Genomic DNA, 24782 nt, shown 5'->3' with positions numbered 1-24782 from the left:
TTGTCTAAAAATATTTATAAAATAATGGGAATTGTAGAAGGTGATAAAAAAAAAAAGTTTCGCAAGTGAAAAGATCGCGTCGCGAAATAGTGCATTCGTCAATAAGACGCGAAAAGTAGAAATATATATATAAGTAAAACGACATTTTGCGGTCGCAATATTTTGCGAGTGTCGGAACGCGAAAGGAGCGTTTAATAATATTAGCGGGCGACAAACCTTGAGCTTGCAGGCAGTGTTGCTTTTCTCAGGAAAAACAGGAGGAGGAATATTTTGATATGTATGTTCAATGGGATTTGTTTTTCTCGTTCTTGGCGCTGGTATTGGTGGTGTTGTTGTTGTTGTTGTCGTTGATTTAACCACTTCTTTCTTCATCATTGCTTTTTTACCACAGCTAATCCTTTTTCCTTCAATCAATTCTGAATTGATTCTTTCTAAATTAATTTTTTCTAAATTAATTTTTTCCATATTAACTTTTTCATCTGATTTACGATTTTTCAAATTAATTCTCATTTCTACTTTAGTATTATCAAAATTTAATCTCTCGGCATTTATTTCTTGACTATTATTAATTTCAATTCTTTGCATTTTTTTTGTTGAATTAATTTTCTTTTTTTGTGAATTCTCTTCAATCATTTCATGTTTAATTGTTTTTGTTTCAATTATTTCTGATTTTATTGTCTCTCTCGATGAACGTGTTAGTGTTGATGTTGGTGTACATTCAGCGGATCTTATTGAAGTGGCAATTGTACTTGTACTGCCATTTTTGTGCGGACATGTTTTATATATTGGTATTGCGTAAACTTGAAAATTTCGATGCGACAATGATGATGATGATGCTGCTGCTGCTGCTTCGTGTTTTCGACAGAGTCTTAATGAATAAAATTGTGAGTGTCGGTGTTTTCTACGACGGGGTTTCAATGTGTTGTATTTTAACTCGGGTGAATTACTCCGGGGCATATTATGAACGCTATAGTGTGGACCCAGGTGACTCCTTGTTGATTCGTAGCCGGAACTGCCACCGCAGAGGCTGGTCGTTCTGCTTAACGGCCGCGAGGAACATGGCGAAGTCGTGGTTGAATGCAACGTGCCATGCAAAGCCGAAACTTGAGCAAACTTAGGAGAAACCAACTAAAACAAATGCATGGTCGTATCACGACCAAACTACGTTGAAAGCATTTTGCTTGCTCTTACCTTATTCTCTCTCTCTCTCTCTGTGACTCGTCATCGTTGTGGCCAAAACTTGACGTCGTTTTCTTATCACTTTACCTAACTTTACAAATCTATTTTTTTTCATTCATGTTACTTTTTTTTTATTAAATTAACAAAAATTCAACCAAAAATTGAATTAATAATTATATTTTATAAAAACATACAAATGGAAACAATTTAGAGAATTTATTAATTACAAATTCTAAAGTGTGAAAAAAATTTATTTTTTAATAATAAAGTAATGTTTCCTTTCATATATGAAAATTGTTTTGAAAATTTAATTTTCTTCTTCAAATAAAATTTTTTTTTAACAATATTCTCTACATATAATAATTATAGTCTTGAGAGACCATATAAATTTAATTAGCTCATCAGAGTAGCATGTTCGAAAATAGCGTGTGAAAAAATTAATTACCAGCAGAGTTTGAAACATGATAATTTTCACTTCTATTAATAATAATAATTATTATTATATTGCTATTAAATCATATTAAATATCAAAACAATCAATAATTGCAATTAACTGATAGAATCCATACAATAATTATGTAATAACAAAAAACATGAATAATTATTTAAATATAGAAATATATGCTCTAGTGTAAAGAAAAAAAATTAATAACTGAAAAAAACAACATAAATTCAATTTTAAAATATTTTATTCCTCTGAATTATAAAATGTGAAAGAAATTAAGAATTATTATTAATTTTTAAATTATCTAAACGTCAAATAGTGGCCACAAATTGAGTTCTTCGTTCTTTACTTTCTTTTTTGGCACATATATCAATAATATATAAGCGTTTAGCTATAATTGATAACAAAAAGCTAATTTCTCAGCAATTTAATTTTTTTTTTTCTAAATGGTAAAACATTATTTATTTAATGTTTTAAAGCTTTATATAAAATATATTTTGGCAAATATAACTGTGGCATATATGTATAATAAAAGCACTAAACTGAGAAATATTTTATAAGCACATTTCCTTACTTTGGCGCTTTAAATAAAATCACACTGATAAAAATTGAAAAATAGAAGAGTGTTTTTATATATATATATATACATTATTAGCTGTAATTTATGGACAAAAACAAGATGACAAATTCAAAAAAAAAATATCTAATTTTGTGACAACTGTGTATATTGTCAGATTTAAATATTATAATCTCAAACTTAATATTCTAGAAACCAGTTCGCCAAACAGAGTTTTCTCTAACTTGATTAATAATCGAGATAATTATATTTGAATTTAAATAGAGAATGTTACCTAACTACATACTCTATATTCCATGTAGTATGCGTCAATGAAGATGTGAGTATTTGATATCTTGTTATTAAGACTAATTAAATTTTACTCTTTAAAAACATAAAATATGTATATAATTTTTGATTAAATAGTTCATTAAAATTTAATTAGTTATTAATAAAATGTTTTGCATAAATGTAATATTAATAAAATTTTCATTTTACTTGTTCCTGTAATTTTGACAGTATAAAGTTCTAGTAGTGAATGGCAGTATTAGACAGACAAAATAAAAAATTCTCGTATTTTCAGTAATAGTATAGTAAAAATTGCTATTAGTCAGACAGATTTATAAAATTTTTGTAACTTATATAATAGGAGTAAAAAAATGTTTAATTTTCAATTTCAACACCTATTACCTCACTTAAGGCAACCCATATCATAAAAAAATTCATTTCTTCTTAGGCAAACGATTTTATTGCAAATTCTTACACATAATACACCTAAAAGTGTAGAAACAAATTGACAGCCAAATCCAAGTAGAGGAAGACACCTATTATCAACATTTAAGCGTTTTTCGTCAAAAAAAATTTTCAAAAATATTCAATTTTTCTTAGGCAGCCCAGGTGAAAATTTTAACGTTACTAACGTTACTAATGTTACTAACATTACTAATGTTACTAAAGTTAGTACCTATAAAAAATTAAGAGTTTCTAAAATATATTTTCACAGAAACTTTGACACTACTTTCCCATTACCACTTTCACTTCCACTTAAACTTTTTATAATTTTCATTCCCATTTCCACTTATACTTTTTCTAATTCTCATTCGCACTTCACTTCCACTTTTTCTAATTTTCATTCCCATTCCTATTTCCACTTTCGATTTTTTATATTCATTGCCACTACCACTTTTTTTCTAATTCTCATTCCCACTTTCACTTCCACTTGTTCCAATTTTCATTCCCATTTTCACTTCCACTTTTTCTAATTCTTATTCCCACTTTCACTTCCACTTGTTCCAATTTTCATTCCCATTTTCACTTCCACTTTTTTATATTCATTGCCACTACCACTTTTTCTAATTCTCATTCCCACTTTCACATTTCACTTTCACTTTCACTTTCCCACAATGGAAGTGCGAATGAGAATTAGAAAAAGTGGAAGTGGAAGTGGTAATGTAAATAAAAAAGTGGATGTAAAAATGGGCATGAAAATTATAAAAAGTGAAAGTGAAAATGGGAATGAGAATTAGAAAAAGTGGAAGTGGAAACGGCAATGAAAATAAAAAAGTGGAAGTGGAAGTTGCACAAAATACACCTAAAAGTGTAGAAAAAAATTGACAGCCAAATCCAAGTAGAGAAAGACACCTATTACCAACATTAAAGCGTTTTTCGTCAAAAAAAAATTTTCAAAAATATTCAATTTTTCATAGGCAGACTATTTTAATGCAATTTCCTGCACAAAATACACCTAAAAGTGTAGAAAAAAATTGACAGCTAAATTCAATTAGAGGAAGTCTCCTATTATCACGCATAAGGCAACCCATATCATAAATAAATTCCAAAAAAAAAATTCAATTTTTCTTATACGGACGATTTTATTGTAGTTACTACCGGTTGGAGTCAGACGGAAAATATACTTGAAATTGAAGTGAATTCCTGTAAATAAAATTTTCAATACGATCTAAATTAGAATTTTTTTGGAAATTTTAAACGCGTAGGGAAAAAATAAAGAAAAATTGAATTTGTAGTAATTAAAATGAGTACTTTCAATTAGGATTCTTCAATAAGAGGATTAACGATGAAGTAGAAGAAAGGGGGAGAAGAAGAAGAATCAACAAACTATAATTGACGAAAATTCTCGAAAGGGTACATGCGTTACATTTATGTACTTAACAAGTTTCATTTTCAGCCGAGCGTGGCCTAGTTGAATAGGTTAAGGGTTCCTGTTTCTGGCAATCGAATCAAGTGGCGCACATTGGAAAGTGAATGAAGCAAAGGGTCACCCAACTTGGGCAGACGTTAATGCAACCCTCTTCAACTCTGCAGTCTCTTATATATAGTATATGAACGCAGAAGTGAGGTGTATATACCCCCGTTTTACTTTTGCAATCCCCTTGGCCCCTCATCTCATTTCTCCATATATAAACCACTTTAGAATTGCAGGCTCCTCTCTCTCTCGCTCTCTCTCTTTCTCTTCTGCTATATACTATTTCACCACTTCACCCTCATAATGCGATTATTTCACGGTGACTTTACTCCTGGCTTCAAGGATGTCTGAGAGAGTTCGTGAGATTTTCAAATATTACCGAGTCATTTATCAAGGTTCGCCAAATGAGTTAGACTTTTTTAGAGGAGAGACACACTTATCTTTATATATTATATACATATATATATAACATTACAAAAGCAGGATCTCTTTAAGATTGATAAATAATTGCAAGGCTGTTCAAATATTTTTTTTTACGATAAGAAAATATAATACAAAAAATTTACTTTATTATTTTTCCTTATCAATTATAATTGAAGATTTTATCAATATATCAAAATAATAATTCCTGAATTTATTTGGATTATAAATATTGTACAATTTTTCAAAAAAAAATTAATTTAGTGAATTATATATATTTCTATTGTTTGTTATTACCATTTTTGTTAATTTGAGAGTAAGAGAGTAAGAGAGAGAGAGAGAGAGAGAGAGTAATATGTTGAAATGAAATACTTAATCCTACATTATGATCAATCACTGCTGTCAATCTCGAATCATCGAATATTATGATTAATTACAGCATTCAGTAATGATTGATTCTTATATATTATACATACTCGCGTAAGATATCAATGTATATTTGAAATTATTTTGACATTCATAAAAAAAAATGATTAAAAATGCTTTTTGTATTTTTAGATGTCAACAAATATCTTATTTTTATAAATAATTTTTATTTTTTTATATTATATTTCTTAGTAAACCAGTTTTAATCTGTTTTTATATTTTGCCTGTATACGTTTGTTAAATAAATAAATATTATATATTAAAGGTGTATGCAAGTTTTTAGTCATTTGCAAATAAAAGTTTTTTTTATTGTTAGAAGTAGGTAAATGCCCGTTTCTATCAGACGTGAAGATAAAAATTTTTTTTAAACAAATACTAGTAGTAAATGACAGTTTTAGTCAGACGGAAAGTATTAAATACTTCAAATCTACTTATCAGTAGTAAAAACAGTTTGAGTCAGACAGAATTGTCCTTACATTGGTCAATTTAGTTGTTAGTAGTAAATGTCAATTCTAGTCAGACAGAAAAATGTGAATTCTTTGAATTCAAATGTTAGTGGTAAAAGTCAGTCTTGGTCAGACAGAATAGAAAATTCTCATATTTTCAGTATTAGTAGTAAAAATTGCTTTTAGTCAGACAGAATTATAGAATTTTTGTATTTTATATATTAGTAGCAAAAAAAATGTAGTTTTCTATTTCAAAAAAATTTTTATTCTATTTTTTAGAACAAATGGAGTTTATTTATTACTTGTTCATTATTTATTAATTTGTACTGAAAAAAATAGATGAAATTTATTGATTGATTATTTAATAATGAAAGTTGCTTTTCTTTTTGCAAATGACTAAAATTTGAAATGTCATCTATGAAATAAATTTCCCCTTTTTTAATTGACCTTTTTTCCCCCATTTTAATGAACAGTCATTCATAATAAATATATTTATTATACAATAAAGCAATTAGTTGGTTAATTAACTATTTCCGCTCCAATTAGGAAATTATTTTTTAAAGAATAGAAAAAGCGTCAATAAACGAGTTTCTTTAATCTACACTGAAATAATATTTAATGGAATTTTCTAGATGACTTTTTCGCCTTGACTTAAAGGATTTCTCAAGATCTGTTTCTCTCTCTCTCTCTCTTTACTTCCCTTTAGACAATAGAGAGTTGGAGTATCGGTTTCTCACTTAGTGCTCTCCTCACAATGCTATTTCTTTTCGGTACTCTTATCAGACTGACCGAATGGCTTTACTTTCAGATAAAGGTTATCCAATATTCTGTACGTTTTAGAAAATGTTGTCATTGCTGTTACAGTTGATAAAATCACAGAAAACATTTTTTTTTCTTTTTCTCAAATTTATATAAAATGTTTTGCGTTTTAAATAAAAATTAAAAGAAAAATTTCTTTTCTCAAAAAAATAATTTTACTTACTATAAAAACAAATTTAAAATAATTACTTTTTAAAAAAAAAAATTTTTTTTAAATTTACTATTTGAATTATAATGACTTAAATCAAATTCTTGTATTCGTTTAATTAATTTTCATTTTTTTTCTTTGAGATAATTAGTTACAGTTTGAAAAGCAAAGGAGAAAATATATATATATATATATATATATATATATATATATATATATATATATAAGTTTAAAAAGAGAACTTTCTATACTATAGTAAACTCTGTTTGAACCATTTTGTTTTACGATTATGAGTTAATTAAACTACATTGTTATTTCATCGCCTTTTCATAATACACAGTATTAATCGAATTTTACCACCAAAGAGTTTAAACTAGAATTTAACTGTTTAGCATTGATTATTATTATTATTGTTACTATTCATTATTATTATTATTATATACATTATGAGAAATTCTATTGAGACAATGTTTAATCTCGATTACAGCTAATAATATATATATAACACTCTTTTCCTTCAATATTTTTTTGTTTAAAAATAAATAAATTAGTGCCAACAAATATCAAAATCGTGCATTTAAATTCAAAAAACGATTGTCAAAAATATTATATATATATATATTTGTTTATGTCACTCACCTTATTCGGCGGTGTTTGTATTCCATGAAATGGTAAATTTTCGTAAAATGTTTTCGTATCGGGATCGGTCATTCCTTCTGACATATTACCCATGTGATTGCTGTTTGTCGTTTGATTCGGATCTGCAAATATTATTTAGAAAAAAAAAATACTGTTCAATTAATTGTTACAACAAAAAAAAAATAATTACTGTATAATGAATTTTTTTTCACTTTTATTTCAAATTTTTTAATATTTAAAATTGACAAAGACAATAAAAAATATTCCCTCAATATGAAAGTAATAAATTAAAATATTTTATTTATATCATAAATGAAATGAAATATTATTTTTAGAGTACAATTTTATTTTGAATAAATAAGTACTTAGTGACGAATGACAGAAATGAAATTATTTTAATTATATTATAAATCAAAATATTATTTTGAAAAATATTTTTATTAAATAATTAAAATTTTAATGAATTTTTTTTTTTTTTTTTTTTTGAATAAAGAATATTTAGTTATAAATATGAAATGGACGCATTTCCAATTTTGAATGATGTAAATATCCTGAATGTGAACTAGTGACTGAATATATTATGGATAACGAATAATTTACTGTCATTGATTACACTCGGAAAGTGTCAATACGAATTAGCATTCTAATTAACCTCTTTGCACAACTGGAAATGGAAACGAGCTCGTCATCACTTAAAAGCAATTAAGTTTGAAAATTGATTCATTACAGATTCTATTTTTTGATGAATTTTTTTTTTTTTCAAATAATATACATAGATATAAAATATAATAATTATTGCTATTTTCTCTTTTATAAAAAATTCGTTATAAATAAATTAAATTTCCTCTTTAATCTAAAAATTCTGTGAAGTTGAATGAGAAAATAATATAAAAAATTGAATAATTTTTTTTATCAAAAAAAAAAATGATTAATCTAATATATATGTGAAAAACATTGAGAAAGAGATTATAAATTAAGGACATTATAAATATAAATAATCAAGAATAAACGTTTATAAAAATCGTGCAAATATATATATATATATAAATATTAAAAATTATAAATATAAAAACAAGAAAATCATACCTGATCCAGGTTTTTTACGCTTACGGGATACATTGGGCCTTGATTTGGTCAGATCTGATGTTTTAAGAGCATCGTGCAAAATCCTCTGTCGTGGTTCTATTCGCTTGTAAGTCACGGCTAAAGGAAAACACATAACATACGAAATGCATCGTCACAACACATAAAGCTTTGTCACATGCGCGCATAATACACGCTCTCTGACTTTTTGGAGAATGTGAGAATGTGTGTGTGTGTGTGTGTGTGTAAGAGAGATGAGAACAGACCAAAAGTGACATTTTCCTCGCCAAGTAACACTTAGCCGAAAGCTAGTTGAACTTTATTGTCAGAGACTCATGTTAAAAACCATGCAACACATATAAATTTGACTAAAATGAAATTCTTCCCTTCAAAGTTTTTTAACATGTGCGAATAGTTTAAGGCGCTCGTGGCCTTAATATTATGTCGTCAAGGTGGAAGAAAAAAAAGAAAAAGAGACGCGATCGAATTCAATTTTTCGACACTACTGACGATGTACTTTTTTATTAAAACGGAACAAGAGAGAAAGAAAGAGAAAGAGAGAGAGAGAATGTTGAAGTAGCAAAATAAGCTAAAGTTACTGCCGCTAGACTGGCAAAATTCGGTACTGCATGAAAGGCCTCTCTCTATACGTTTTGCTATTTCAGCGATAATCCAACTTTTACCCAAGTGAGTGAGAGAGAGAGAGAGAGAGAGAGAGAGAGAGAGAGAGAGAGAGAGAGAGAGAGAGAATGTAAAGACTTCGGGGGAAAAATTGGAAAACGATTAAAGTACATTTCGTTCAGTTAAGCCCTCATTTTTATTTTAATATCGTCGTTTCTAATATTTTTTTTCCCCTTTGAAGAAACATATTTTCTTTTATGACAAATATAAATATGAAAATAAAAAAGGAAAATAAAAAATATATAAATAAAAGAAATAATAAATGAAACAACAAATTAATGAGATTGAATAAAAGTTCAACTTGTTACTTGGCTAGAAATACGTTTACTTTATTTTTTTTTTTTCGCAAAAAAATAAAATTAAAAAAGGAATATAGTGAGAGGGAGAAATATGAAACAAGAAATGTCATTATTTGTAGAGAGGGTATGTGGTCCAGATGATGGAAAATAAATTTTTAATTCGAAAAAAAAAATGTGTTTAAATTCATTTGCTCTAAAATGCCTCAGAAATATAAATATTATTTTATTACTTCTATGTGTAATAATAATTTATTATAAATAGGAAAAATAAATTATTTAATAATTATTATTATTAACAAAAACCTCATGTATGTATGTGAATCACTTTTTCAAATTTTCACACATGGAATGTTATGCGAGAGAAAAAAATATTGGATTAAAATTTAAAAAGTACAAATGTAAATTAAAAAATGTAAATGTAATTGAAAAAGATTTTTTTAAATTAAAAATAAACTTTTGTAAAAATATACATTGTTCTCGACATATTTCAAATTTATTTAATTTTTCCCATTTTATTATTAAAAATAAAATCCGTTTTGTTTTTCAATTTTTAAATTTTCACTAATATCGACAAAAGGGTAATTATAACAATTGAATAAAATTTTTCCACTCAAAAATTATATAATTTAAAAATTATTTTAAGATATATTTTTTTTAATTTCAAATATAAAAATATAATAACAATGTTTGGGATTTTGTGATGTTAAATATTTATAATTAAATATAACAGAAGCAAAAATTTATATTATTTTTTTTATGAAAAAGAAGATAAAAATAGTTTTGTATAATAATACTCAAACGGATTTTTATGAATGACATACTAGTTCAAGTGAAACTGTTTGATACATGATATAAAAGTAAAAAGAAAAAAAGAAACGTGAGAAAGAAAAGCATCGGTAAAATATCTTTATATATAAGCGTTTCAAAAGCTTTATAGGCGACAAAAGAAAAATTTTCATATTTCTCAGTACTTTATATATATAGAATTTTTTTTTTTTTCACAAATCAAAAAGCTTTATTGTTCTCTTTTGGTGTCGTTGAAAAATTAAAAATACAATGAAACTGCAAATATTGATTTAATTTTTTTTTTTTTTTTTGAAAATTTGCACATAAATTGCTATAAAATTTTTTATAATAACTGTAATTTTTTGAAAATTTCAAAATGGCGGATCCAATATGTCGAATAAAAAAAAATAATCTGATTTTTATGAAACTTGATAATGTTTTTAATTTTACACTCTAAATCTGAATTAGTAAAAATGTTTACTAATTTAAATTAGTGACTCACTTTTTGCTTTAGAATTAGTTAAATTTTACTAATTGTTACTAAAAGTTATTAATAATTAGTAAAATTTTACTAATTCATAAGCAAAAAGTGAGTTACTAATTCAAATTAGTAAACACTTTTACTAATTCAGATTTAGAGAGTAGTGAAAGTCAGTTTCAATCAGACGAATTTAAAAATTTATTGTTAAATATTAATTTAATAAATTTATTATTATTTTTCTAAATTAGTAGAAAATGTTATTTTGAATTAGACATATTATTTTTAAATTCTCTAAAATTAAATTTCCTTCTTCCCACTGATCGAAACTGACTTTCACTACTCTTTAAATCTGAATTAGTAAAAGTGTTTACTAATTTGAATTAGTCACTCACTTCTTTGTTTATGAATTAGTAAAATTTTACTAATTATTAGTAACTTTTACTAACAATTAGTAAAATTTAACTAATTCTAAAGCGAAAAGTGAGTCACTTATTTAAATTAGTAAACATTTTTACTAATTCAGATTTAGAATAATAATAATAATCGGAATTAGTAAAAGTGTTTGCTAATTTGAATTAGTGACTAACTTCTTTGCTTACGAATTAGTAAAATTTTACTAATTATTAGTAACTTTTACTAACAATTAGTAAAATTTAACTAATTCTAAAGCAAAAAGTTAGTCACTAATTTAAATTAGTAAACATTTTTATTAATTCAGATTTAGATTTTATAAAAAAAAATTGTATTAACAAAAAAGTTTAGATAACTGTTTGTTTCATTAATTAATATTTAATACAAAATAATTCATTATTAGTATATAAATAAATAAATAAATTAGTAAAAAATAATTTTTAACTAATAACACCGAAAATTAAAAGGTATTAAAATAAGCTGCATCGCTTATTATTTTAATCCAATTTTTTTAATCCAAAATTGTATTAAAATAATAAGCGTTGCAGCTTATTTTAGTGCCTTTTAATTTTCTGTTTAATTAGTATGACAAATATTACTATTTGAACCAGTGATTAACTGTTTCCGATCAAATTAGTTATTGTCAACTAATTTAAAATTTAGACAAGCTATTTTTTTACGTCCTACTTTTCGAAAATGATTAATTTTTTCACAAATGTAAAATATTATGTTATAAATACAAAAAAAAAAAATTATTTAATAATTAAAAAACAAACATTAAAAATATCGAGCGGTAAAAAAATTAATTTTTCAAAATATTGAGAAGAAAAATATTTACGTGTAAATATTTCACGTGTATTGCAATATAAACCATATATATATATATATATATATATATATATATATATATATATATATATTTTTACAGCATCTCATTCCATGTATAAAAAATGTCTATCCACGTCGCAAGGGGAATGTGATTCGTGTTGATGGAAGTGAGACATTAAAGAAAACGGTTTGTAATTTGATAGGAGAGGTGAAAAAAAAAAGAATCCTTTTTTTTTTTTTTTTAATGGTCGTCGGAATATAAGAGAATGGGGTCAAACGTGACGTCGTCGAGAAAAACTCTTTGGATAATTGGAAGTGTGAGAAAAGTTTGTGTGTATTTGTGTTGGTAAAACTTACCTGTTTTTCCTCGTGATATCCCTGGAAAGGTGTCTGGTTCCTTATTGTTGAGTTGAGCATTAAAAATAGCTCTTATTTTATTTGCTCTTGCAAACATACCATCATCTTGCATGCCAGAAACATTCATTATTGTCCTTTGTCTATTTGTGTCCTTTCCACGACGGAATGGCCTCACTGGCGTTCTCATAAGAGAACAATTTCCACGTGCTCTCTCAGTGGTAAATGGTTCACTCAAGGAGGTGTCCGAGTGGATTCTCAATGCCTGATTGGATCGAGAGCTTAAACCCGATCTGAGACTATGAGTGCGATTGACGTGTACGAGAACGCCAGGTTTGAGTGGCCATCTCGGAGCGGGTGTAGGATGACTTGGGCTTTGCGTCGAGTATGAGGACGCTGTAGGACTCGGAGGTCCTCCGTCGGGACTAATTGTAAGTGTACACATGGATTATTATCAAAGAGAGAGAGAGAGAGGATATATAAGCTAAAGCCACTCGGGAAATTGATCTGCTTATAGATTCTACTCTACACACATATATATATATATATATATATATATATATATATATATATATATATATATATATATATATATATATATATTGTAAACCCACATGTAATTTGACCTCAACGAATTAAATTAAGATTTTCTAATTAAGAAATTTAATTATTTTCATTTAATCACAAAAATAGAATCATTATAATGCGATTAATTATTAATAATCTTCCTTTCTTTTTTCTATTTATTTCAGAGATAATAATTAATAATTCAGTAATTAATTTGAAATTAGTAATTTAAATTAATAATAAAATTAAAAATATCTCTACCTATAAATTACAGTCACTTATTTTATCCCTTGTCACTTTATTTCATTTAGAAAAATTAAATTATTTATTATAATAATATATTGTATAACTGATTAAAGAGAGGTTATGTCTAAAAATACTGTTATTTATTTTAGCAGTAAATATCCGGTGAATAATTGCTATTTACATTTTTAAATTATATAAAAGTTCTACTTTTCTATTTTCGGTGGTAAAACTGATAAAATTTAAAATAAAGCTCTGACAGTATATTTTGATAAAAAAAAAAAAAAAAAGATGATTTTCGAATTATATTTTTGAAAAATAATCAAATTTCTTTATTGAAAAGAAAGAAATATCGAAACTTGACTTTATCTACTGACGATCCACTTGGAAAGATTTCCCGGAAAGTGACCCCTCGAGGTTCTATCAGAATTCCGCCGGAACTTCCAACGTAATTCCCTCGGAATTCCATCGGAGTTCCAAAGAATTTCCAATAGGATTCCGATGGAATTCCGATTAATTTTTTTTCAAAATATTTAGTCTTAATTCCGTCGGAATTCTTATCGAATTCCGTCGGAATCCCATCGGAAATTCTTTAGAACTCCGATGGAATTCCGAGGGAATTACGTTGGATGTTCCCCGGCGGAATTCTGATAGAACCTCCAGGGGTCACTTTCCGGGGAATCTTTTCAAGTGGTGAGAAGGAAATTTTATTTTAGAGAATTTAATAATAATTATGTCTGACTAAAAATAACATTTTCTACTAATTTAGAAAAATAATAATAAATTTATTAAATTAATATTTAACAATAAATTTTGAAATTCGTCTAATCGAAATTGACTTTCACTACTCTCTAAATCTGAATTAGTAAAAGTGTTTACTAATTTGAATTAGTAACTCACTTTTTGCTTATGAATTAGTAAAATTTTACTAATTATTAATAACTTTTACTAACAATTAGTAAAATTTAATTAATTCTGAAGCAAAATGTAAGTCACTAATTTAAATTAGTAAACATTTTTACTAATTCAGATTTAGAGAGTACTGAAACTAATAATAAAAAAATTTTCCAGGCTGACTTAGTAATGTACTTTTACTACTAAAAATAAAAATTGTATCTCTTTACAGTTAAAAATTATTAACCTGACTTTACTACTAACATCAAAAGAAAGAAAATTTTCTGTTTCGTCTGACTTTAACTAACCGTTTCTACTAATTCACTAAAATAATGAGCAATTTTTAACTTTCCGTCTGACTGAAACTACTGATAAATTAAAGAACCGTTATAATTCTTGTGTAATAATAAACGAAAAAAAAATTCTATTATAAAAAATAAATACATTATCAAAAAAGAATTAAATTATCAAAAATTAAAAAATTTAGGAAAAAATTTATTTTAGTCAAATTACACTTTATGGAGATTATAAATTTTATTTTAGAACTACATTTTTGTTTAGCTTTTGTGGTGTAAATATTTAAAAAAAAAAAAAGAACAGGAAATAAAACGCGCTTTTAATATAGAAAAACAATACATTTCCTGAATGGCTTTTTTTTGGTGCTGAACAAAAAGAGTGAATTTTTTTTTTCCAACCCCGCAACGTTCACTTTGATATCCAAACGACTTGGATGTGAAACCAAAAAGCGATTCATGCGATTGCAATAGGGAATAAATCAGTGCCTCTGCAAACTCAACCCAGAAAGCCAGGATGTTTTACGACGAGGTCGAACAAGATTATCGATAGGATCTTCGATAATCCAGGCGTAAAGTATCCTACAGTCTTTCTGTGTCTCTCTCTCACACACACAAAAAAAAAAGAAAACAGGTATATGTAACACATGTAGTTTTCGTTTTTCTTTTATTTCCTTTTTTTTTTTTATTTTTTATTTCTGATGTTCGTCTTTTTCAAGTCGCACAACAAAACACGTGACACGATTTCCGTAATACGATGCACACGTAGTCAACGAATTTCATCGTCTTTTATTATGAAAACTTGCATCTCTTGAAGAACTAAATTTTCCTAGCACATTTACGTGAAGATGGCATTTTATTCGTCGTGAAAATTCATTTCAAATTCTCAATATATGTATATATATATATATATATGTATATATATGACCATCTTATAGTCGTAACTCTTATCATGTCGTAAATTTCAAACTTTCAAACTCATAAAACTACTGTAGCGACGAATACTAATAACTGTTTCATTTCCTCGTAATCTCTCGTCTAATTTGAACTTAATTTTATCATTTTATTTTATTTATTTCATTAAATTTAGTAACTTTTAATGTTATTTATTAAATTCATTTTTTCTCTTTTCTATTTTAAATATTTTTCACAAAAAAAAATTTTTTTTTGCTTTTAATTGTATTTTAAAAATTTATTTGATTTAAATAATCAATTACTTGACTATTATAAAATAGATATTTATTTGTCTTAAATAATTATTTACTATTATTATTATTATTATTATTATTATTATTATTATTATTATTAATTTAAAAAAATTGTTAAAGGCATAACAATGTTAATAATAAAAAGATGCTTTTTTTTTGTTTATTTGGCCTAATGGCTTTTTTTTAAATAAAAAATTATTATTACAATTATTAAATTGTTAAAAATAAATCACTGCATTAGAAATCAGAGATTGTCATCACGTATATGCAACATTAGACAATAATCTCTTCCGCAGAAACGTCAATTCAAGGCAAATTTCCTTGTTAGCTTTAGCTTCAGTTCAGCTTTACTTGAATTGACGTTTATGAAGAGATTGTCTAATATTACATAAACGATGACAATCTCTGATGATATGCTAATATACAGTGTGTACAATTAAATTCAAAAAAAAAAAAAAAACATTTTTTTTTTATTTATTATAAAATAAATTTTTGCAAATAAAAAAAATATTACTGAGATAAAAAAAAATAATTAAACTTTCATGTTATAAATTGAAAATCTAGTCAAACAAAATTTTAAATTAAAAAATCCTGACTCGATATTTTTGTTTTATAATACATATATATATATATATATAGTGAGAATTACGATTGGTAAATGAAACAAAATATTCTTATAAAACGATATCAGAGTAAAATTTTATTGCAATCATAAATTGATTTCTGTGAGTAGAGAGAGAGAGAGAGAGATACAGACAGATTGTCAGTGAAAAAGTGATTTCAAAACTCCTTAATTAAAAACCAGTGATTTACTGAGTAATGATTTGGTGTATTTTAACTTTTTAAGTTTAATTTTTTTTTTTTTTTTTTTTGAGTTGAACGATGAGGGAATAGCGATAAAAGAAGCAAAACTCCTTGAAACTCAATAGTTACACACCTCTACATACGATAGTTTAAGTAGAAAGTAGAAAAGAAATAACAATGTTTGAAAGTGTGTGTGTGTGTGTGTGTGGATATATAAATATAGGACAGTGAGGATCAGAGAAAGAGATCGAGCCATTTCATGGTTGGTGAATCAAGAACGCTTCCCATCCCCTTATTTTTAATCTAGCTGCTATCGTAGGCCATGCCATTTTCTCTCTACGCTCTTTCACCATTAAACCTCTCGCTTCTATTACTATATATATAGACTATATTCGTTGAGGCAGAGAAAACTATACCGAAATTGAACTATATGCTTTTTTCCTTTCATCCACCACCATCAACCACAATCCAATGAAGGAAACCACGTTTTCCAAAAACCAATAACATTAACTTATTCTTTTACTACGAAAAAAAAAAATTCATTTATTTTTATTAAAAAGGGCACTTGCATTTATTAAACGTAACTTTAAATTTCAAACATACTTTCAAATATATATATATAATTTATAAATTAATTAGAAATATTAATAAATTTTGACCTAATTTCCATTCGACTTTGCAAAAAAGCAATACATAAACAAAATATTATTATCAAATAAACTCTTTGAAAGAAATATTTTATTCATAAATTGTTTAAAAATTCATAAATTTTGTTATTGGTTTTCTGAATAAAGTATTAATAATAATTAATAATTAATTAAATAACTAAAATCCAAAGTTTGAAATGTTAAATTAATGAAACGCTCATTTATATCATATTATTATTATTTTCAATGTACCTTTTAGATCCCAGGGGAAATTGACAAGACTGACGATTGTTTAAATATTGGACCAATTCTCATCGCCAATATTGGTCCATAACTGAGAGTACGTAAAGTCTAATACCCGGTCTCAGATTTTTAAATATTAGAACCAATATATTGATCAAAGATTCTCTAGTTATAAAAAAAACGATAATTTAAAAAAAAAAATTAAATCTAAAAAATTTAATTGTAATAAAATTTCTTTTTTTTTGTCAAGGAAAAAAATACTGCCACATGCATCTATACATAGTTATAATCTCTACAAATGCATTTTTCTCTAATAATCAATGAAATTCTATATTGAACCTTGGAAAACTCTTAAAACTTCGTCATTTCTGTACTCTCAAACCATCCACAAGAATAGAAATGGAAATCTATTCAAGTTTTAATTAAACTTGTCTGATTTCTTCCTATCTCAGAGTTAATATTCTACAGGCATTTTTTTTTCTATCTAGTAAATCTTGTGATAAGTAACTTATTGAGCGGAAACTGAATCTCCCTCATTGATCTTCTTTTTTTTTAAATATAAATTTACTTTTTTATTCTAAACATAAGTTAATAATTTTTTTCCACTATTTTACTTATTATTATTTTTTTATTAATTACAAATAATTAATTAAAATTACACTTAAGGAAAATTAATTTACTTATTAATTAATTTAAAATTAATTAATAATTGTCTCTTAGACAAATTGATAATAATTATTATCACGAAGAATTGGGAATAATTATCCTTTTGAAATTATTGTTAACAATCAACTTTTTTTTACAATTGTATAGAATTTTGTTTCTATTTCGTGAATGTATTGGAATTAATTTCCAAAGGCAGAATATTTTCAATACCAAAAAAAGAAAAACAACAATAGAACTCTCTTAGGATCAACGTAATTTATATTATGTATGTGAGTGTATACGTTGGAATTTCGAGAATCTAGAAGTTTAACAAGAACCTTGACCTACATTTAAGTTTTGAAATACTTTTTGGATCAGCAAACTTTCTTGTGGTTGAAACTTACAATAAAAAAGCACAATGGAATAAGTTTGATTACATTTTAAACTATGTGGACCAAGCAGGAATAACAATTTTATATGATTATGTGACCCTTGTGAGAAGCTATATTAAGTGACACACCGTTTGCATTAATTTTCCATGAATTCATTAATAAAACAATTGCAAATAAATTTCTCCTGACCCTAAATATGTAATGAAATTAAATAATTCACATCTTTATTACAATATATACTTTAAATTGCTCGAATTTTAAAATTTTCAAAATAAAATTTTATTAATTATCACAATTAAAAATTAATTTTCCTATCGAATTAAATTTAACTATTAATTTTCATTTAAATATTTCATTATGTTGAATTATTTTATTTTATTTTTTTAATTATTAATTTTTATTATCGTCATTGTTTTCCTTTTTTTATTGAAAAAGAATTTCTTTAATGGAAAGTTTTAAATAAAATGATTTCTTTCTTTTTATTGTAAATGTAACCTCAAAAGTGGTTGTAAAACGAGAAGTAATTCAATTTATCTAAAGGAAAAAGTAAAGATATCTTTTTTGTGACCTTTTTAGGTTGAAATAAGTCAAAAACGTGACATGGTAGATTAATGTGGTCAAACGTATTTGATTTTAACACTTCAAAAACTTTTATTCACCACAATCAAAAGTTTTCTAGGTCAGAGGGAATCGATTTTTTTTATAATATATTGGTTTTGTGTTTTACTTTTACATGTAATTGCAGTTGAAATTGGTAATTTTAATTGAGGGGCTATTCAGTCCGACTAAAACAATGTTTATACTACTACAAAATATTATGGAAATTTTTTTTTAAACTAGCAGTTGAATTTGAGAATTTTAATTTGTCTGACTAAACGTGCCTTTCACTACTCATAACTTGAAGTGATAAGAGTTTAAAGCTTGTCCGACCAATACTTGACTTTTACTACTGATATCTAAATAAAAAAACCATTTTGTCCGATTGCGACTGTTTTTTACTACTAAAAATAAAATCGAATTTAAAATTTGTCTGACCAAAAACTGACTGTTACTACTAAAAGTGAAATTTAATTGGAAATTTTTTTTTAAGACTGGGACTTGAAGTAAAAGACGAAACTGATATGTCTGACCAAAATTGACTTATACTACTGAAGCTGAAAATTCAAAAATTTGTAAGAGTTAACTGTAACCTTGTTTTACTACTCGGAATATAATTAAAAACTTTTTTTTAACAAAAAACTGACTAGTACTACTGATACCTAGAGAATTTAGAACTTATCTGTCTGACTGGGAATGTATTTTACTACTGAAAGTAAAAATTGAACTTTGACAATTTTTGGCTGAATGTAACCTAGTTTTACTACTCAGAAAAAAATTGAATAATTGTGCCTGACGAAAAACTGACTAGTACTACTGATACCTAGAAAATTTAAAACTATTCTGTCTGACTGCGAATGTGTTTTATAACTGAAAGTAAAAATTGAATTTAAAAAGCAATTGGCTGACCAAAAACTGACTATCACTAGTGAATAACTGAAAATATAAAAATTTGTATAGCCTGACTGTAACTCAGTTTTACTACTTAGAATAAAAGTTTTGCCTGACGAAAAACTGATTTGTACTACTGATATCTAAAAAATTTAAAACCATTCTGTCTGATTGCAAATTTCTTTTTCTACTGAAAGTAAAAATTGAATTTGTAAAGCTTTTGGCTGACCAAACATGATCTCACACTACTGAGAATAGTAAAACAGTTTTTTCGTACAAAAACTGACTATTCTAATTATTAAATTCCCATATTATCTAAAAACCTTTGCCTCAAGTTTAGTCTAATCAACACTGAATTTTACAACTTATATCCAAATGAGTAGAATTACAAGCCAATTTTCTCTTCTTGAAACTGCATTTTACTACTAAAACTAATTTCAAATTTTGTCATATGTGAATCATAAATCTATTGTCTGATCAAAATCCGACTTTTACTACTGATATCGTTTATTAGCCAAAAGTGCATTTTGTCTGGTCGATACTAAGTTTTACTATTCATCTTTAATATAATCACAAGGTAGAATTGTCCCTAAAATTTTATTATACTTATTAGAACAAACAAATTAAAATTCTCTTACTACTTATATAGTTAATTAACCGAAATTCAATCGCTTTGTCTGATCGATACCAAGTTATACTACTTTAATACAGGTAAAATTTTATTACATTACTAAAAAATCACATGTAATAATAATAAATACCAATAATATAAATCTTTCAATTAAAAAAACCAAAATTTTCGTGATTTTCCAATCTCCGAAAGTAATTGAAAAGTAAAAGCACCATTTAGATAGAAAGCTTGAGTGGTATTTTTTTTTTGTCTGATGAGAAAGTAGAGAGAGAGGGGGGAGGGGGGGGAAGTGAATCGATTTGACAAACGAGGGACTATTTGAAACCATCGTTACGGGCTTTTCACAAATCGAGACGCATCGAATTGACCCCGGGACTCTGGTATCTGAAGCTCTCTATTGTTCACTAGAGACTGGAGGATTCCTATATACCTCAGTTATCTGGAATGATTAATATGCGAAAACGGACTATATGAACCGTATAATATAATGGAGAGAGAGAGAGAGAGAGAAAGAGAAGGCTCCGTTTAACTTTTCCCTAAAATTGTCCGGACGATCCCATTTTCGTGCTACGTACAATAATGTAGTGCTTGAAACGAGTAACGAAGGACGGCCTTTTGAATAGGATCATTGTAGGTGTGTTCAGTCCTTACCTCACTCTCTCTCTCTCTCTCTGCTTTGCTCTGCATTTACTCAAACCGGGCATACTTGGAGATTCAAACCCGTTGGTACAGAGATCTACGAGAATGGTGGCGCGGCGATCACTAAATTATGCAACAGGACTTGCATTCAAGCACTGCATATATATATATATGTGTGTGTGAGTGAGTGGGATGAAGCGTTTTCCCCAAGTGAGATTGGAGCCAAACAAACGCTCCATTGCTCGTGCAAATATCGTATAACGTTGCAGAAGCATGCACACCGCGCGTTACATTTCTATATATATGTATTCAATTCGTAAACAAAAAATTTACATTCTTTTGAAAAATTTAATGCGACGATATTTTCAACTTTCAATTAAATCTTCTTTGTCTTATATGGTCTAATTCGATCGAATTTTCAAATTTATGATAGTAAATGAATTTTAATACTGATCCTTTTAAAATAGTAAATTATTCCATTTGACGCTTTGTCTGACCGAAATTGACCATTACTACTGATATTTGAATAAAGAGAATTGATAACCACTTTGTCTGACTGTAACTGCCTCTTACTACTAATAAGCAAAAGATTTCACTAAAATAGCGAAAGATTTAATTGAAATAAGTAAAACTTTTGCTATTACATTGAAATGTTTAGCTGTTTCAGGTAAATATTTTTTTTCGTGTACTCAAACTAAAATCGAATTTCAGAAAATTTCGTCTATACGAAACTACCTAAATTACTACTTATTTTTCAATACCAAAAAATATCATGCGCAAAGACATTTTTAATTTTTTAATTATATATATATGTATATACAAATAACACTCTTCTCATTATATTCACTTATCTTTCTAACATGACCCAATTCAATTCGAATTCTCTTTGAAACGATGGAGCAAAGTAACACATGCTTGATAAACTAAAGCCGATTTTGAGGGCTACGGATTTCCTTCCACCTAATGAACGTCCAAATTATTGGAAATTCAAGATGCTATGGCATCGTCTCTCTATATAAACTTACTCATTCCGAAACTTTATATCTATTCGAGTCTCTTATATATACTATATATAACATGTCTTGTATCTATAAAAACTTTTCTCAAATGATCTCGCATATTTATTTTTTTTTTAAAATTCTTTCTATATAAATTTCAAACAAATTCTTTTCATTTCAAATGAATTTTTTTAATTTTTCAAAAACCCTCACATAATTTTTTACGTTACTTTTTCAGAAATAAAAAAAAATCAATAACAAAATTTTCTTTTTGAAAGAAAAATTTCAAGAGAATAGAAGGAAAAAAATATAATTTCAGTTATAGAAAGGAAAATTTAAAAATCATTCTTTAGTTTATGCCCTCCTTGAAATGACAAGAAAAATCCCCTTCTTTATATAATATAGTATTTTTCCTTTTTAAATAGAAAATTTAAATATAATTTAAAAACACAGAATTTTTGCTATTATAAAAAATATAAAAATATATTTTTTCAACATTTTTTTTTTATTATTTTTCATAATTATTGATTGAAAATAAAAAAAATACTAATTTATATATTTAAATTTTTCCCTAAAAAGTTAATACCTTCACTATATACTATATATAGAGAGAGAGAGAGAGAGAATATTGCACTTCTATATTATTATTTTCTCTTTTTTTCTTTCTCTCGCGAATGTTCTTTTTCCGCATCTAATTTGAATAGTAATATAAACCTCCCACGAAAAATAATATCACAACTACCAGTTGAGTCAACAAAAGTTGACTAATGGATTTTATTCACAAGAAATCACTGCTGGGATTTTGAATTTTAAAAACTTGCAAACCTTTTGGGAAAAAAAAAGAATCTTATATATTTAAAAAAAATACTGTTTTTTTATGCCTATGATAATATTTACAAATTTTAATTCTTTAACAAAAAAAAAATTTTTTTTTAAAAAGTTGGAAAACAAATTTTTAATGAAAGTTTACATTACCCTACGCTACATGACGGTTGGGCAAATATTGCGTACCATCCAGCAGCAAAAAAAAAAAAAAAATAGTTGAAGTACACTTAATTATGAAATATTCTGTATTTTTGAGTTTCACATCTTTGAGAGAGTCTCTCTCTATATATATATATATATGAAAAAAATTCTTACTAATGTAATTAGTGTACATTACATATCAAATATTCTACATCAGTGAGAATTTTTATTAAAAATTCATAGACAAATTGAAAATTTTCTCCTATAAATATTTATTTAAAAAAACTTTTTTTGGAATTATTTTATTATTTCCCTATACGTTTTTTTTTATCCTACAGCCCAAATGTACATTATATTATTATACAATAAAATTGTATTATAATATAAAATTGTTAGCAATTTTTTTTTTAACGAACTAATTTAAAACGAAAAAAAAATATATTTTGCTCCATCGTTATTTTTATTCTATTCTATATACATGCAACATTGTGGTGGTGTATTTTTTTTATAAATATATATATATACTCTTTTTTTTATAAAAAAAAGCATTCCATGCAAAAGCAACTATTAGCGGAAATTATATAAAGAAAGAATATTAATTTAAAAAAAAAATATTGAATACTTACTGCTCGCGTTCTTCCAGTTCAACCACCCGGTTACTGTCTGTGTTTTGTTTAGTAAGTCCAAATTAAAAAGCAGAAAGAGAAACAAATAAGTTTGTGTTAGTGAGGTTGACTAGCGTGTGCCTATTTATTGTAATGTCGAAAACTAGCAAAAAAAAAAAAACTAAATTTATCTACATAATTGTATTGTATAGATAATTTATAATAAATTTTGTATTTCTAATCAAAATTACCTTATTGTTTTGTATAGCAAAATTAATTAACGTTCTAACTACAATAATAGCCTTTATATATATGCAAGGCAAAGAGAACGTAAATGTCTCCTTTGAAGAGAAAGGTAGTGTGAGAGATAATGATTATATTCTCTAAAAGTTATAGAAACAATGCTACTTAATATCATTAATTGAAATTAATTCCATGAACAGTGATACGTGAAATTAAATTATGATAATAAATTTGAAACAAAATAATATAATAAAGAGCACTGCCCGTTACAAATAAATAAGAAAAATAATAAATATAAAAAAATAATAAATAAAAAAAATAAGAAAAATAATAAAAATAAATAAAAATTATTCAGAAATAAAAATTGAATCAGCAAAAAAAAATTTACTAAATATGACCTTTGTTTAACAAAAATAGAAAACTTATTGATTGAATGAAAACTTATTAAATTTTAAATTGAATTAATTTTTAAATAGTTAATGAAAATATTAAATTGTCTTCGACATTACAACAATTGGGCACAATGACATGCTTCAATTATACTAAAAAAAAGAAATGTTCATCTCCTGCTTCTGAGATGTATGTAAAAAAAAAAAAAGAATTTGACTCAATTGCTCAATTATAATCATGAACAAAATATAATTCAATAACATTCATGCTCATAGCAAGCATGTAAATAAATCTTACTCTCTAGATGTACTGAAAAAACACAAAAAAAAAAAAAAAAAAACAATTGCAGAATGCAAAGTGTTATATGTATATTTAGATCGAAGCTTATAGATTAAATTTGTTAGAGTGTCGCAATACTTGGGCAAACTTTTTCTTTTTTTTTTCCTTTTTTTCTTATCAAAATTTATCATCGCCCAAGCAGTATGCATATAAATTGACCTTTTTTTTCATTTGACATTTCAAAAAACACTGCTTTCCATATCATTTTCGTAAAGAATTTTTAAAAATCATTTCTCTTCAATTTTATTTTTAGCAAATAAATATCTTTTTTTTAACAAACAAAATATTTATATCGAAAAAAATATTTACATCAAATAAATATGTATTTGTAAATTATTATTTA

At 26.0% G+C, this 24782-nt stretch overlaps 1 protein-coding gene across 4 annotated transcripts in view; it reads right to left on the bottom strand.

The window, feature by feature from the left end:
• Positions 1–24782, bottom strand: part of LOC127278774 (hemicentin-1) — a 207002-nt gene that overhangs the window by 20026 nt on the left and 162194 nt on the right. For 3 of the 4 annotated variants that reach the window (XM_051300637.1, XM_051300638.1, XM_051300636.1), the window contains exons 17-21: positions 23489–23525; positions 12208–12629; positions 8368–8484; positions 7282–7403; positions 217–1128 (exon numbers count right to left, since the gene is read on the bottom strand). In XM_051300637.1, coding sequence (XP_051156594.1) covers positions 217–1128; positions 7282–7403; positions 8368–8484; positions 12208–12629; positions 23489–23525 — 1610 coding nt within the window. The remainder of the gene's footprint in view (positions 1–216; positions 1129–7281; positions 7404–8367; positions 8485–12207; positions 12630–23488; positions 23526–24782) is intronic. The other variant, XM_051300639.1, reaches the window with a different exon arrangement.

The sequence above is a fragment of the Leptopilina boulardi genome, unplaced genomic scaffold (assembly GCF_019393585.1).
Source record: "Leptopilina boulardi isolate dan_hultmark-lab unplaced genomic scaffold, ZJU_Lbou_2.1 LbouV2_211, whole genome shotgun sequence".
In the NCBI taxonomy this organism is placed as follows: Eukaryota; Metazoa; Arthropoda; class Insecta; order Hymenoptera; family Figitidae; genus Leptopilina; species Leptopilina boulardi.
The sequence above is the reverse complement of the archived record's forward strand: the minus strand, read 5'-3'. Positions and strand labels throughout refer to the sequence as shown.